This window comes from Mesitornis unicolor, unplaced genomic scaffold (genome assembly GCF_000695765.1).
Source record: "Mesitornis unicolor isolate BGI_N332 unplaced genomic scaffold, ASM69576v1 scaffold22947, whole genome shotgun sequence".
Lineage (NCBI taxonomy): Eukaryota > Metazoa > Chordata > Aves > Mesitornithiformes > Mesitornithidae > Mesitornis > Mesitornis unicolor.
In genome coordinates, this window is record NW_010196088.1 from 32,348 (window position 1) to 46,385 (window position 14,038).

At 39.2% G+C, this 14,038-nt stretch overlaps 1 protein-coding gene across 1 annotated transcript; it reads right to left on the reverse strand.

Annotated features, from left to right (window-relative positions):
• Positions 1 to 5,405: 5,405 nt before the first annotated feature.
• On the reverse strand, positions 5,406 to 6,719 carry LOC104543691 (cytochrome c oxidase subunit 7A-related protein, mitochondrial). Its single transcript, XM_010188356.1, has 2 exons — positions 6,579 to 6,719; positions 5,406 to 5,763 (listed from the first exon to the last, which is right to left on the reverse strand). The coding sequence occupies exons 1-2, from the start codon at positions 6,717 to 6,719 to the stop codon at positions 5,620 to 5,622; spliced, it is 285 nt and encodes a 94-aa protein (XP_010186658.1). The 3' UTR covers positions 5,406 to 5,619.
• Positions 6,720 to 14,038: the final 7,319 nt, after the last annotated feature.

The window sequence follows — 14,038 nt, forward strand, 5'->3', positions numbered from 1 at the left end:
TACTGTAAGCTGATTAGTTTCTCCAAATCTTGATGAACCTATGTGGACTCCAGCCTGCTTTACAGCAGTGTAGTTTTGCTGCTACTGTTGTTTTATGAGAGGCAGAAGTCTTGACTCCGCCAATTCTGCAGGGTCATGCTACCAATGAGTATGCTGAAGTGTGCTTTTTGTTTTGCAAATGAGCAGAGCCACTTAATCAGTTCCAATTAGAAGACTAATACATTTTCCTTAGGCTTATGCAAGAATAAGCTTTAACAAGTAGCACTTGTTATTTTTGCCAGAAATGCTGCATTTCATTAGTTTTGCCCTCTTGGCTGTGAGTCAAGATCAAGCTGGTGGATTTGACACTCACAACCTCTCCACACCTTTGAACACATTCTCCATGCCTCCTTCCAAAGAAGTGCTGTTATGGTTTTAGTTTATGGGAAGACGCAATTTCAGTTATGCAGTACTGTCTCAATCTTCTTTCGCAAGTAGGCAAGCAACTGAAGATGACACAAATGATCTTCCTTACATGTAACAAGAACTATGCAAAATGCTAAGGATGGCTTTGTGTGGTTGAAAGAACATCTGGTTTATGGTGGCAGGCCGTACTCAATTCTGCTATGGATGCTGTTAGCTGTCTCTGCTCTGTGCCTCAATTGAAAAGTTTTGTAACGTATGCACGTTATAATTAACATCTAAATTTCTAATTCTGGGTGCTCAAAGTGAGGGCTCGGTGATAAAAATCAGAAAAAGAATCCAAGATGTTTGAGGTAGCACACCATAAACAGATAAAGCAATTAATAGCAAGATTAATGTATGTGACTAAATTGCAAGGAAGATAAAAAAATGGGTACAATACTCATTCAAGCAAATACAACTCTAAGTCTAAGAATTCTGCAAGGAAGAAGTATTTCCTATATTTCTTTGAAACACAGTCAGACACCAAGTCACTTGATGACCCTACATTTGCACACCTGTAGAACCGTTTCTTTGAAGACTTGCCACTGTAGTAAGGGGTTCACCTATGTACCTGGAGCAGATGGGAGTTGCTGGGTTGACAGAATCATGCACTTCACAAAGGAGACTTCCAGTGCTTGTTCCAACTTGCAGAGAAAAAAATATGTGACAAACACATAGTTCCTGATACAAATATTTCAGAAGTGCTCTTGAAGCACTTAGAAACAAATTCATTCCTTTCGAGGCACAGAATATTTTAAAAATTATGTGGAAAAAGTAAGCTAGAAAACTTTTCATAGTCTGTTAAGAGTAAAAATGTGGGAGCGAGGAAGGGAGAAAAGTGATGGTGGTATGCAACTGAAGTGAAGTGAGGCAAAGTACTTCCCCCTTCCGCCCACTCGTCCCTAGCTTTGCAGCACTGAATCCACTGGGCAAAGTAATTTAGAAAAATGTTTTAGCACGGAGTATCATCTCTCTTTGGAGCCAGAGGATGATGAATGCCTCATTGTAGGCCAGGTATGGGCTGCCAGCAACAGATGGGAGGAAAACAGACCCTTGAATTTAACTTCCTTGTATTTTGAGATAATTAATGTACAAATAAAATGGTTCCTTCTGTCTAGTGCCATACCCAAAAGCAGTCTGGGACCACATAAGAAGCACCAGGAGATAGATCTGGTACCAGCAAGATGCCATACTGATACTTGATAGAGTATACCCTGTTTCCTGATCCACGGGCATGGTGGCACTCCCTTTCACAGCAAATGTTTCTACTTCTTAGCAATCTGTGCATCACTTGCACTGCAGTGAACTGGAATTGATTCAAATCAATAATCTTTAATAAACTGAGATGCAATTAGTACTGAATACGCAAATCACTTAAAAGGTTGTTTTTCACGCCTCTTGGTAAAATTAATGCTTACATTACAAGCAAGTTCTTCCCAATTTCCATTTTAAAACAGAAATCAGACTTTGGCTTCTGGCGATTTTTTTTCCACAGAGGTTAAGGACTGGAGGGGGGGAAAAAGTTAGTATACTATGCCATAAAATGCAGGTAGCTTGTAACTTTTTTTTAAGAACAATTTAGCATGATTTTACATGTAACTTACCCAATACACGCATTCTTTTTTTCTTTGCATACAAGCACTTGGATTTTTTAAATTCTAAGATCTTCAGGGGTAATGGTTTGTGACAGGAGTAGAAAAAACTGATCTGTGATTCTTCTGAAGCCTCTTGGAAGGCTTGAATTTGGAGGAAGGAGGGTAAAGGAAGTATGTGCTACGTATTGACAAATGGGGAAACAGCTCTGAAACTCTCTTCAGCTTTTTGAAGTCTGTAAGATTAGATTCCCATTTTCCTAGTTTCTCTTGCTTTTATTCCTTACAGTGCTTTTAAATCTGTCAAGTCTTACTTTAAAGCAAGATGCATCAACTAATATCTTAGTATTGAAATAATCAGTCTACTGACAATTTAAAATGTTAAGGCAAAAGCCTGCTGAGGCAGTATGGTCATACTGAAATACTATGGAAGAATCCTCTCCTTAACATACTCTTTTATTTTTGAAGCAGCTGAAAGACATACGTGCATACTATCAAAGTCTCCTCAAGTACACTTATTCTACTACTCCCATATTAAAAAGTAGAGAGGAAGATCTTATTTAAAAAGCATTAAAAAGATATAACTATTGAATTCAGGTTGCCAGAGAGATCATTTAAGAACACTGTCTCTCAACAATAAGATAATGTCATGGGGAATGGATGATTATCCGTGAGATAATTTTGTTCCCAAGTATTGTACATCTTAGTTGTTTTGCCTTCCAAACCCAGCACCCTGGGATATGAGAGCTTATTATAATTTATTCTCTACTGTGCATTCAAAACACTAGAGTATAAGCTATTAGTTAAAAATGCATCTTGTTTTCTCAGTGCTGGCAGATTGCACAATTTCCAAGACAAAACTGAGAGGGTCTTAAAAAAAAAAAAAAAAGGCAGAACACAACACACGTACAATGACATTGTAGTACCCAAGTCAGATTCCTACTTCTGAGGGTGACAACTGAAAACATTAAAACAGCCTTTAAAACACAACCTTTAAAACATTAAACTCTCTTGAATCCTCATAGAAGTCCAGCATCAGAAATATTTTTAAATACGTATTTAACAGAGGTTTTTTCTAGGAAGAAAAAGAATTTACCAAGTTCTAATTTCTTTATGATGATCTCAAAACTAATTGTGAAAAGAGGCAAGATTTTGCTGCTGCAACCTAACACTGTAGTTACAGCTTGCAAGCTTTCCTGTTCTTGAGAGCACTTTGCTGTGGGAATACAGAAATGCAGTCTCCCCTTTCTCTCATGACTGCAGCCCTGCCAAATGACTGCAGACAATCTGTGCCGCTTTGTTCTTTACTGTCCAACTGAACCAGGGATGTGAACCTGACAACATCCTGCTTCAATGGGGCCAGCTTTTTTGATAAGGGCAAATTGAAAATAATTTTTCAAAATCCAAATATTGGGGGGGATGGGGAGTGAACAAACAACAAAAAAACTCCACTGGATTATCTAGCATCTGGCTATTTGCAAAATAAAACGTGATGATGTTTTCTTTTTCCTTCAGCACATGCCTCTTTAGGTACTGACAAAGAGCTGGAAAAAGCTGGCAATAGGAAGACAATTCTGATATCCATAGCTCCGACCGTTGACTTCTATAGCAATACATGAAAAAAAAAAAAAGCACACACACACACACACACACAAAAACCCTAAGAAAAAAACAAAACAAAAAAAGAGCATAGAAATTCTCTGAGCAAAACTGATCCTCATGAAAATCTACCTGGCAAGTTTGTGTGCAAGGTATCCTTTATTAAGAAGCTTCTTGTGGGCAGTGCTTAATACAGGATATGCAGGGAAGACAGATAATAATCTATCATGATGCTTTCCCTCTTTTTTTTTTTCTTCCTTTTTCCTTTTTTTTTTTTTAAATAGGATTTAACAGCACAAGATTTTTAGTCCCATGGAAGCATGGGCTACCAAGGATAACATATTTTAGCGGTAGAGGCAACGCTGCTGTCAATTCCTGGAGAACTTAATTATTCTCCGCTATTATTTGAGTCCTGCTGCCCTTAATAATCTCTTTTTCAGTGACTTAATCTCTCCCATCCTGAAATATCAACACTGACTGAAACCTGAGATCACAGTACAAGTAGCAATTTTCCTTCCTATGGAACAGTAATGAGGCTTTGATATAACTGGAATGGGAAAAAATGAGAAAGTTTTTACTAAAGGATTGAAAAAATGGGAATTTTAGCTTCCTTTATCAACCGTTTTCCTTATTTACGAGGAAGGTGGTTTTTGTATAGCTCTGGGAGAGATATCTTTACAAAGGCCAGTGAATCCATGCTTATCCAGAGCCTAGGTGGCCCAAGAGTGAATACTCAGTGTTCATAGGCAGAGGAAGACCTACCTGTGTAAATATGTGTAAATATGGCACTTGGTGACATGGTTTAGTGGTGGACTTCGCAGTGCTAGGTTAACAGTTGGACTTGATGATCTTATAGGTCTTTTCCAACCTAAATGATTTCATGATTCTAAATCAGAGGATTTGTGAAGACTTGTGTGAAACTTGCAGTTCAAGGCTATGATATTACAAGGAAAAGAGAATGAATAAAGGGTTTTATTGGCTTCTCTCTCTCTTCCACCCACACAGCACAGGAAATGTGTGTGTATGTGTGTACATAAATAGGTATGTGTGTATACTGAAAATAATATGCAGCTGAGTATACTGTCACTATGACAGTGACCTGTTTCACCAAAAATTACAGTTAAATACCCAATGAGTTCTGAGAGAGGGTTTTAAGAGGACTATCATCTCAAAAAGATTACAGTAAGGCAGCTGAATCAATTATCTGGTTTGAGACCTACAAGTTGATCTTAAACAAAAGTGTACCAATATGTTTGTTTAACTACCAGGCCAGCTTGAGTGGTCTGAAACTTTCAAGACTTGCCTGTTTTATTATTCAAGTAGTTAACTTTATTGTACAATACAATAGTTTGACAAATGAAGTCAAAAAACTGGTATAACTGCTGCTACAATACTGTGAACTCTGCTGCACACAGTGATGCTAACACTGTGGAATAAATCCACTTTAAATGCTCCAAGGCGGTAAGCCCTTTGTCCTACCACCAGAGGTACAAGTATTTAATAATACACCAGCATTTGGAAAAGTTCCACTGCCAACTGCTTATGTAAAATGAGCTGTGTATGACGGAAACAGGTTCCTAGTATGTTATAATAATTAAATGATTTGCTTTTACTGTTTTGTAAGCAGCAGCATCCTCCCACTAAGGAATGTGGAGCGTAGCCCACCAAGTATTTGTCCTGTCCTATCTCCAACGTTGTGTAAGCTGGGGGAGGGAAGAAAGGAAAAGCTTGACTTTCTCCAACAGTTCATACACTCCTGCAAGACAACAAATGCAAAGCTACAACTGTATGTTAAAATGGTGTCTTCAAGTCTGTTTATATTGATTTGTAGAACACATAAGGCAATCAATTTAAAAACATTTTTGCCAAGAAATTTCATCTGAATAATGAACCCTACATGATGACAGAATTAAAGCCAGTGCAAAGAGACAAATGCAGGAGGTCCTTGCAAGAAGTGCCATGAGTCCCATGAGTTGTGGTTCATTTACTTTTGGTTTCTTGGTTGTGAGGCCATGTACAGTGCTACTAGACAGTAGATAGTCCCGCCTATTGTCAGAGCCATAGTGGTCCGATAAAGCAGCTTATCTGGAACTCCTCCTTTCAGGTGTACTGGCAGTCCATCTGCTTTCTGTGGGAAGAGTTTAAAAAGAAAAACAAAAAAAGGAATTAACACCCATACCAAGGCCATAAAAGAACAAGCCACCCCACATAAATTAAGAGACTTCTATGAAGGAAACCTCCTGACAAATAAGCTATCTACAATCAAGTGTACTATGTGTTTTTCATTTAGTAAGACAAATGCAAAGGCAAGTTAATTTTATTAGCCAAAGCAGTTAAGTGCAGGCAGAAAGAATATTATCTTGAAATATTTCTAAAGAGGACTTGGATAAGAATAGTGTCATCAACGAAAGAATGTGAAAATATATGTATAAAAAAATTATTCACCAAGTCAGACTGACACATTCCAAATGCAAGTGGCATGTAAAAGAGAAAAGGGAACGTTACATAAAGCACATTCTTGATGTTTTCTTAAAAAAGCTTAACTGATTTGTTTTATGAAAAGTCCTAGTATGCTTAGAAATTGCATAGCTGCAATTATAAACAGCTTCAGTAATACTCAAAATATGGTACACAAAACAGTAATGATCTGCTTTGCTCCTCCAGATCTGCCTAGACAGAAAATGCTTTCAATAGTCAAATAATACAATAAGCCAGCAAAAAGACAATGTTACTAGACTTTCCACTTTCTGTATTTATGTCCTATACGAGGCATATATACCTTGTAGTATAGTAGAAGTATAGAGGTTATTCTGTACTTTACACTTTCTTAACTAGACTTTACAAAATTTTGGTATTGTAGAATGACAGAAGTAGTTAGCCACATTAAAATAAGAAAAGATATGTCCCACTCTTGTTTTAAGTTACTCTCAAAGTTGTCATTACCTGAAAAAGTTTCTGTAGGTCTGGCACCTTGTTTTTACCCAAGAAAGAATCAGTTGCTGGTAAATCTGAAGCAAGTTTAGTTGTTGTCCCAAAAATGAGAGCTGGGGATTCAGTAGAAACTATTGGTTTGAGTCCCTGCATAAATAAAGATTAAAATATCAAGGTATATAACACTTGCAAATGTATCAATTGTCATGTTAGGCAGGCACACTGCCAGTCATTAGAAGGATACATTACAAAGAAAATTTAGTATGAAGAGCTGTGGCAGTGAGCTAGACATATTGTTGGCTCACTCATTTCTCAGCTACAACTTTGGTTCAGGACTCAGCAAGGAGAAGAGCAGCCTCCTTTCTGATTTCTTCATGACATAAAATTATAGCTATCATAAGTTTTTCTGTGCTGGTACTCGGTCCAAATTGCTGCTTGTTTTTCACATGCAGTCAGACTATGTAGGGCTCTATCTGAGCAGCAGGATTAGAAACAGGGAATCTCTCAGGCTTAGGTCAAACAGAGTGAGGAGACTTCAAAGAACTCTTCCTCCTGAATGCTGCAAGCAGTAGCCATAGATAACTGGGCTTTAAATAATTTGGAAGTATAGTTTGAAAAGGAAAAAAAATTAAGACGACTTTTTCATTAAAAAAACAGCAAGTGATGCTCAAGGACACTTGAAAAGCCCTGATATGGTGGATATTTTATGCAGGTGTAACTACACCCTATAACTCACATGCTGCTGACACTTTCCAATCCTCAATGTACTTCCCCATGAGCAGGATAACTTAATTTCCTTTCAGTTCAGACGGTTGCACTCTACACTTGCCATAATTAAAACCCACATAATCGAGTTCTCTGGATGAGATTAAGTGCATAAAGTCACAGACATCATGAGGTGGCCTCCTTGCCTTTATTATTGTAGTTAGATTTAACAGTTATGCCTGGACACATGGCAGTGATGTTTTACATTGTGGCTCCTGTAATTTCACATTATGGCAGCGGTATTTTCTTTTCCCTAACTTGCCACAGAGTACAAGTAATCTAATGCAACAGGTTTTCACTACAAACAGAAGCAGCAATTGCTCTCCATGGGTCACGTTAAGGCTGCCCTGAAAGTCTAGTTTCTGTTCAAAGGATGGGTTGATGCATTTTGTATTTAAGAGAACTGCCTGAACAGTATTTGGAGCTGGAAGCAGACTGGCACTCCTCCTATGCCTGCCATAGACCAGACATGTTTTTTCCATACATAAATTCTCTAATTTCTCTGCTACAACAGGCATCTTCAACAGAAAGACCAGATTTCTCAACATCCTAAAATAGCCTATGGAATGGTCATCAGGGTTCCATTCTGAAGACATGGGTCCAGCTTTCCACTTTTCTAGTGCCTGAATGAATATTAGAATCCCTTTGTGACCTTCTTGGTTGTTTTGAAAGACAGCAGCCAAAACTGGATTATTTGACACACTCAGTAACTAGTACCTTCCTACTGAACAGGCTTGCGCAGACAGTAAGTGCTGACTTGTCTAAGAGTAAGCAGTTCTGGTCACATCAGAGAGAAGGAACCATTTAAGAAACTACTACCATCCAGGGGAAGTTACTGACTATACAGTCAAGGCTAGGTACCAGCTACATCAAAGTACTTGACGAAAGCTATTTTGGACCAGTATTTTTGCCTATAAGACCTTTAAGGACTTTATTAGATTTGTCTTTAAGAGGTTAGTGATTTGATAGAACTACATAACACATGTTAATACCAAATGTGCAGGTGACTTTTTCCTCCAAAACTTTTCCTGCCTTCTTGACTGCTACTGTAGCAGCAATATGCATCTTTCATCTTCCTTTAAGTTTTCACTTCTGAATCTCACTTTTGCCTTCCCAGGGGCCAAACTTTTTCAGGAGCAGTCTTTGGGATCACTTCAACGGTTACTAGACCATTGCAATTCCTGCTTGTTGCGATCAAGTCTACTTTGTTTCATCAGCTATTTGTAGTGTATAAAAACTGTAAATACTGAGAACTGGAATAAGCTGCAAACTACTTCAAACAGTTCCATGATAAAGATACTTCTTTCATCATTCCTAAACTCACAGATAAGGGCATTAAAAATGTGATTAGCAACCCCTACCATTTACTAGTGCTGAAACTCCTGCCTCTACAGGATACCACTGGGATGCAAGACAGCCTATGGATTACTATCAGAATAGTGAAAACAGTCATGTTAACAACTGTAACTTATCACATACTTTTTCAGGCTTTAGAAATACATTGCTGTCCTGATAGTTATAAGATCACCTTCTGCTGGAGCAACAGAAGATTCAAGCCTGACTCAAGTGACTAACTTCATCATGAAATCAAATTATACCATTTCAGTAAACTCATATAATCATCAGTGTACTGCTGTAAATGACTTCCAAAGCAGCATGGTGCCAGTTAAAAACATCACATAGCAATTTAAATTAAAATCATCAATGTGGTTCATTGACTTCAGGAAAGAGTACAACAAAACACACACAACCGAAGAGAGACGGTTCAGTTTGCCTAATACAGACACTGCATTAACCAGGGTCCCTCACCTCAACATAAAATCTCACTTTAATTCCATCAATGAATTATGAATCTAGTGGTCATCTCCAACCATGCTTAGCTAAATTAGCGTAACTGTGTGGCTGTTCAAACTGGGTACTTGTCTGTGTTTGTTTAAGAAAGTGGCAAGTGCTTTATCTCACACCCAGCTGCTTGCTCAGCTTAGTGTGGCTGAAGAGAAATCCTCAGTATTACACATAAGCATTCCAGTACAGATCATCTTTTAAGCAAGTCATTAAGACACCTTAAATGATCTGTAATTGCCACTTGTATTTAACATAACTAAAATTGCAGGTTTATTTAATAACATCAGTGTCTCACTACACCCAAAACAGTACTGAGGAATTAATACCTCTACGCATTTGACCTGTGCTTCATAAGAAAATGTTTCACATTGATAACTTCTGATAGTAAGGCGTTAATCTTTTAGTTCTAATCACATGACCAGGAATTTGTTCCAATTCTTGGACAAAGTGCAGCAGAAGTACTCGTGCAGAAGAGTCAACATCAGCCGATACCATCAGCAAGCTACTGCAATGACTTTGTCAAATGCTCACGTCCTCAGTGAAAGGTCAGGACATGCAGCTAATCCAAAACAGCAAACAAAATTCTCTGCTTGCCCCTCTGAGTGTGTGTTTGTTTTCCTATCAGAGGTCTGAAGGCCTTAGGATCCAATCCATCTGTTGCTGGGCCAACATCCTCAAAATTGAAACAAACTTATGCCTTGATAGTGTGAACTACCAAGCTATATTTAAACTTTCCTGAGAGCATAATAGAGTTGAGGATTTGGTGCGCAATTTAATGAAGAAATTAAACCACACTTAAAGTTTTTAAATGCTAAGGGAATTGCTCAAACAGATCAGGGAATAAGAAAGTAAGGGAAACTGAGGTAAGGAACAAAGCAAAAATGGGACACAGGAAAGAAAGTTAAGCTGAGAACTATTATTTCAGAACATGCACTGAAGTGATTTTTTTTTTTAACTTGCTGAACCTAGACATTTCTAACCTAAATAGCAGGTCCTGCATAGTAGAACATACCTCACTGTATAACATTAAATATATTTGTTACCACTAATGCAAGGATGCTTTTAGGTAGAATTATTTGAGGCTTTGTTTGTATTGCGATGACACACTTAGGTAAAAGTGACTTTGTGCACATTTTAAGTATCATCTGCAGCATCAAAGCTTAACATTATAGTTTCTCAACAAACTAAGCAATTAATGGCAGCTAAAATCAAAAGATCTGTAGTTTGTGGGGATTTTAAATAGCTACAAGCAAAATAAGTTGTATCAAGTGGAGATATGGTAGTATGACAAGTTTCTATGATGATCATGGTCAGCCTTGAAGAACCAGGGAGAAGTTCATATCATTGACCTTACCTGATGGCATTTGAAACTAGTCCCTCTTTTAGTACTTTAAACATAAGCCAACTCTTTGAATTAATAGTTTTTATTAAATTTGCAATGGTTATGGCAGTCATTATCCTCTTAAATATGAGTAGTAGTTTTTAATTTATTGACTCCACACTTGCATTAGCTGAGAAAGTTCCTGTTTACTCAAACAGCCTAAATTGTTCTTACTACTTTACATAACTGTTAAATGCAAAATTAAGTTTTCTAAGAATGCTAAGACTAAGATGGAAAGAACAATGCAGGTTTAAAACAAACAGATTTTTTATTAGTATAAGCTGTTAGTTGAGTTACTGTTAGCAAAAGAATTTCTGAGATACATTCTGACAGATATTTTGCAAGCCCACACTAAGCTTAAACCTGCATCAGAACAATGCTCCATTGGCAAGCATCAGAACATAACAGTACAGGATAGAGTGAATTCCTGAAGGAGTCCTACAGGAAAGCCAGGGAGGGACTTTTTACAAGGGCAGGTAGTGATAGAATGAAGGGGAATGGCTTTAAACTGGAAGAGGGGAGATTTAAACTAGATATTAAGAGGAATTCTTTACTGTGAGGGTGGTGAGACACTGGCACTGGTTGCCCAGGAAGTTGTGGATGCCCCTTCCCTGGAAGTGTTCAAGGCCAGGTTGGATGGGGCTTTGGGCAACCTGGTCCAGTGGGAAGTGTCCCTGCCCATGGCAGGGGGGTTGGACTGGATGAGCTTTAAGGTTCCTTCCAGCCTAAACCATTCTATGATTATAATGCATATTGATCAAGCAGATTTTGAATCATGGAATGTCTTCATTTTTCCAGAAACATCAAGATAATTAGAAGCATAAAAGGCAAACCATTTTACATGCTGAGCTATGAGTTTATTAGATTCAGCAATGAAATTAACAGGAAAAAAGTTTACTTTGGTTTGGACTTAACAGCTACTTATTTGCATGACTCCTTTCATATTTTAATCTCTATTTACTGCACACAATTTTATCAGACTGATGCATCTGAATGTGTCACCTGGGAGTAGAGTCAAACTGAAAAAAACACAACACAATTCTACCAAAAAGCTGGCCTAAGAACATTGTAAAAAGGGATTAAAGGGAACTTATTTAAAAATGTAGCTATTCTATTGCATGCCACAGTCGAGGACTAAGCCATGTGAATGGTGAGCCAGTTATGAAAGACAGTGCTTCTTTCCTCAATATGAAAAAAAACCACATCTATGAAGTGAGGTGATATTCATTAGACTTATGTGAAGTGCTCCAGTTTGGATACAGTCGCATCTTCTCTACTATATTCTCTCAAAAATTAGGTCTGAACATTTCAGTGATGACACTGGAAATTAAATACAATGCCCAATGATAACCTAAAAAGAAGTCAGTAAAATGTTCTAGAAGAAAAGTATTTCTATTCCTTGGACACCCTCTTTCCTGCCCTGAAAAGCATTCAAGTCAGATCTATGCAGACTTTTTTTTTTCTGTCTGCAGTTATACCTATATGTGAAGCTAGTTCTGCATAGATTCTTTATGAACCAATTTTTATTTATGACATTACAGCATTTTAACCTAGAAGATGTCAAGAATTTAGAATTCATCACATCACTCATACACACCTAATATTCATTAACAGAATTTGGGATAACAGAATTCTGTATTCCCCTCTTATCTTGCCTCTGCCTTTTCAATCCCTAAAAAACAGATGTACTTAAAATGGGATGACTGTCGTAGTGGAACCTGCTGAATGGAAAGGTAAGCAGTACTCCACAACCTGGGTTCCAGAAGCCAAAAGTGTTGTCTTTCAGACTTCAGATGGTTATCAGAGCTTTCTATATTTCTGTGTTGAGGCTTTTCTCTTAGTATCCTCAATATTTATTTAAGATCATAAGGTAATTCACGATGGAAAGGCCCTAAGGGCAAGTGTCAGGAGGAAGGAGCCAGGCTCTTCTCTGTGATGTTAAATGGTAGGACAAGGGGCAATGGGTACAAGCTGGAGCACAGAAGGTTCAACCTGAACATAAGGAAAAGCTTCTTTACTGTAAGGGTGACAGAGCACTGGAACAGGCTGCCCAGAGAGGTTGTGGAGTCTCCTTCTCTGGAGACACTCAAGACTCGTCTGGACGCGTTCCTGTGTGACCTAGTCTAGGTGATCCTGCTCTGGCAGGGGGTTGGACTAGATGATCTTTCGAAGTCTCTTCCAACTCCTAAGATTCTGTGACTCTGTGAGATCAGGTTGCCGTGGGTTTTGGCTGGTCTGGTCTTGAAAGCCTCCAAGGATGGAGGCTGCACAACCTCCCCGGGCACCTGCTCCACTGCCTGACACTTCTCGCCATGAAAATGGCTTTCCTTACATCAAGTCTGAACTTCTCCTGTTGCAGCTTATGCCTGTTGTCTTTTGCTCTCCTATCACGTACCACTGTGCAGAGCCTGGATTTATTGTCTTGATAACCTCCCTGTAGGTGCTGGCTGGCTGGTCTTAGGTCTGCACCAGCCCTCTTCCTCTTACACCTTCTTTTCTCCAGGTAGAACAAGCCCCATTTCCTCATCTTCCCCTCACAGGGCAAGCGCTCTGGCTCCCCAACCATCTTGGTCACCTCTGCTGAACTTGTGATCCAAAGAGTAGTGAGAGTAGAAGGAGAACGTCACTTTCCTTAATCTACTGGCTCTGTCCATGGTGATCATGGTCAGGATGCTGTTGACCTTCTTTACGGGTAGGACACGCTGACACACTCAGCTTGCTGTCTGCCCCCACCTCCAGAGTCCTCTACCAGAGAGCTGTTCCCACCAGCCTGTCAGTTCCTAGCTCATACCCCTGCCAGGGGCATTTCCTACCCACATACACAACTTTGCCTTTTTTCCTCACGGAAATTCATAGTGTGCCTGTCAGCTCATTCCTCCACCCTGGGTAGGTCCCTCTGAATGACAGCTCCACTTAAAACATTTGGGAGCTACTGCCTTGATACACTCTGTTGCCTGCTGCAGTGAATTGATAAATCCCTGCAGTAACCTGCAGTATTCCACTTGTTATAAGCATCCTGGCAGAGTGTGACCACTTAGTAAATATGTCAGCATCATGCAAAGGAAAGATTGTTTTTCATTTTGCTTTAAACAAACTTCTATATGTGTGTCTCCTCTCTAATCACTGAAAGTATTAAAACCCTTATTAGGTTTTCTGCACACATAGACGAGAGAAGGACCTGCTGTAGTGCTGGTCAGAATAACCATCTGCAATTTAAGACATCATCAGTCACTGTTCCAGCCCTACATGCTGCGAGCGTGTTAATGCCTTGCAGTGACACCAAATACATCCCCAAACCGCATCAGGAGGTGCCCCGCAGAACCAAACGCCTCCCCTTGCCCAAGGTCACGCGAAAAGCCAGGCTCGCTGGGCCCGAAGCAGCCTCTCTGCCGGGTAGGCCTGAGCAGGCAGAGGAGGCAAACAAGCGCCCTCTTACCCGGGACCACGCACCCGCCCGGCCCTCCAACTCCCCACGACCCCC